This window comes from Centruroides vittatus, unplaced genomic scaffold (assembly GCF_030686945.1).
Source record: "Centruroides vittatus isolate TY-2023 unplaced genomic scaffold, ASM3068694v2 contig_424, whole genome shotgun sequence".
NCBI classification, from domain to species: Eukaryota; Metazoa; Arthropoda; class Arachnida; order Scorpiones; family Buthidae; genus Centruroides; species Centruroides vittatus.
In genome coordinates this window covers 38,171-40,249 of record NW_027122230.1, presented here as the reverse complement: position 1 = coordinate 40,249, position 2,079 = coordinate 38,171, and the positions used below count along the sequence as shown (strand labels likewise).

General features: G+C 33.9%; 1 protein-coding gene across 1 annotated transcript; it reads right to left on the bottom strand.

Moving 5' to 3' along the window:
• Nucleotides 1–403: 403 nt before the first annotated feature.
• LOC136976748 (uncharacterized) lies at nucleotides 404–1,567 on the bottom strand. Its single transcript, XM_067272104.1, has 4 exons — nucleotides 1,510–1,567; nucleotides 1,336–1,434; nucleotides 1,176–1,259; nucleotides 404–490 (listed from the first exon to the last, which is right to left on the bottom strand). The coding sequence occupies exons 1-4, from the start codon at nucleotides 1,543–1,545 to the stop codon at nucleotides 404–406; spliced, it is 306 nt and encodes a 101-aa protein (XP_067128205.1). The 5' UTR covers nucleotides 1,546–1,567.
• Nucleotides 1,568–2,079: the final 512 nt, after the last annotated feature.

Sequence of the window (2,079 nt, the reverse complement as noted above, 5' to 3'; positions counted from 1 at the left end):
AATTCGCGATTAAACGTACCGACGCCAGGCCTCGTCTGGCCCCGTAGGTCCGGCCGTCCCGGGACCGGCGGTAGACAAAGAATCTCGTTAACAAAGCGAAGAATGTCGGGAAGCGGGAGAAAGCGGTCTGCCGGGGGTGGTCCTAAATTATCCACTTTCTAATCGAGTCGATTAGAAAGTGGATAATTTCGATTTCCTCTTACTTACTACCGTTTAATTTAGACGAATTTCTTATCGTCTGCGGCGACCGCAGAAAGATGGAGGCTCTTTTTGAAATAATTGGACAGTTGTAAAATGTAACGTCTTTAATACTCGCAAGGTACACTGACGTTTATGATTAAACGATAATACAATGCAACAGTAAAATGAACTTTTAGACGATGATAATTTCATTAATTATCTTCTAGTATATTCCGTAAATGGTTTCCTTGGCATAAGTCTGGCGTTTATCCTTCCATTCTTCCTTTCCTTCTATTTTCGAAAAGCATTTCTAAAAGAACAAAAGAGGTAAAATGCATTAATTAAGATATAAATATCTATTTTCGTTAACGGGCTGGAACGCGTCAACTATATATATTTCTTTGGTTTCACTTATATTATTTTCGTTTGTTAGACGTTTGTAACAAAGTATAAACCTTCTGCCTGCTCATATCTACATAATTTTATGGTTGTCGGGTCGGGTGGCTCCTGTCGTTAACCGTCACTGTCATCGTCTCTAATACTTTTTCTGTCTGCTAAAAAAGGAAATACTTCTCTCCTAATTTCGTCCGCCTCATCCAGAACTTTTATTATATATTTTTTATTTAATTTCCATAACTATTTTCAAACCGTGAGCAGTCTTGACACACCGACATTATATATTAATGACGTTGGCCGTAATACTATAAATAATAATTTCGTGCAACGTTTTGTTCTTAACAATAACGTAACGTTAAAAAAGAATCTAAATACAATACTTTTATATCAAAAGTGTGATAGAAATAGATGCTATTTAATTTTATAAGGCAAACTTATACGTAGAAAATATATTGTAGGTTATACGTAATACTATACGAATATGGTACAAAGTTGCTACATCAGAACTTACAATATAAGCCGTAGATAATTTTTAAACTTTTTATTACGAATAACGAATTAATTATAGTGCGAGAGAAAATATTTTAAAGTACACTTACTAATATTTTATCGAAGGTTGTGGGTTGGTATCGGTTCAAAGCAAACATGGCTCCGCGAAAGCATTTTATGTATTTGTCATATTCCTGAAAATAATAATCTGGTTAGTAACTCGTCACAAAACCGATTATTTTAATCGTACTAACAATACGTGCAACTTACTTTCTGGTCGTATTTCAAATTGCAGACGTAATTATCGATTTCTTCTAAACTCTGGAAAAACTTTACTTGCTGAACGCAATTTCTGTAGAATTCTCTAACCTGAATAAATAAATGAATAGATTATTATTATTAACAATAGCAATGATAAATGTAATGCATGAATAAAGCACTTACGAGATCCATTCCATTGACTAACCCGCAGTAAATCATCTCGGAACGATCTTTCAAAGCTATATATAATGAAAAATTACAATGTAATCGGTCTATTATCCGGACGTATTTAATCTCAAATGGGAATTTATGATAATCTTTACAAATACTTTACCACAATATCGAGCACTGAAAATGTCGACCGTGTTGGGAGGATAAAAGTTGTCTTGACTCCAATTTTCTGAACAAACAACGGACGAAACGACTGAAGTTAAGGCTAGGAACCAGAATAAAACCATGTTTTCTGTACAGGTTTACAGATCGTCTACGTCGTTTGCGTTTAGCGCGGGGTTTATTTATACATCAATGGGTAGAAAGGAATAAACACCCAGAAGTAAATTTTACAAAAAAAATATTGTGTACTCTTCCCGTTACCGGGAAATTTATAGTCAAATCGTTCAATTTATATTATTAAGATGTTATCGACCTGCCGTACGTTTATTTTTTTTTTTGTGATTGAAAATTTTAATTAAAGTCACTTTAAAATTCCTAACGACAACATAAAAACTGCGTATGGAGTAGAATTAAAAAGTA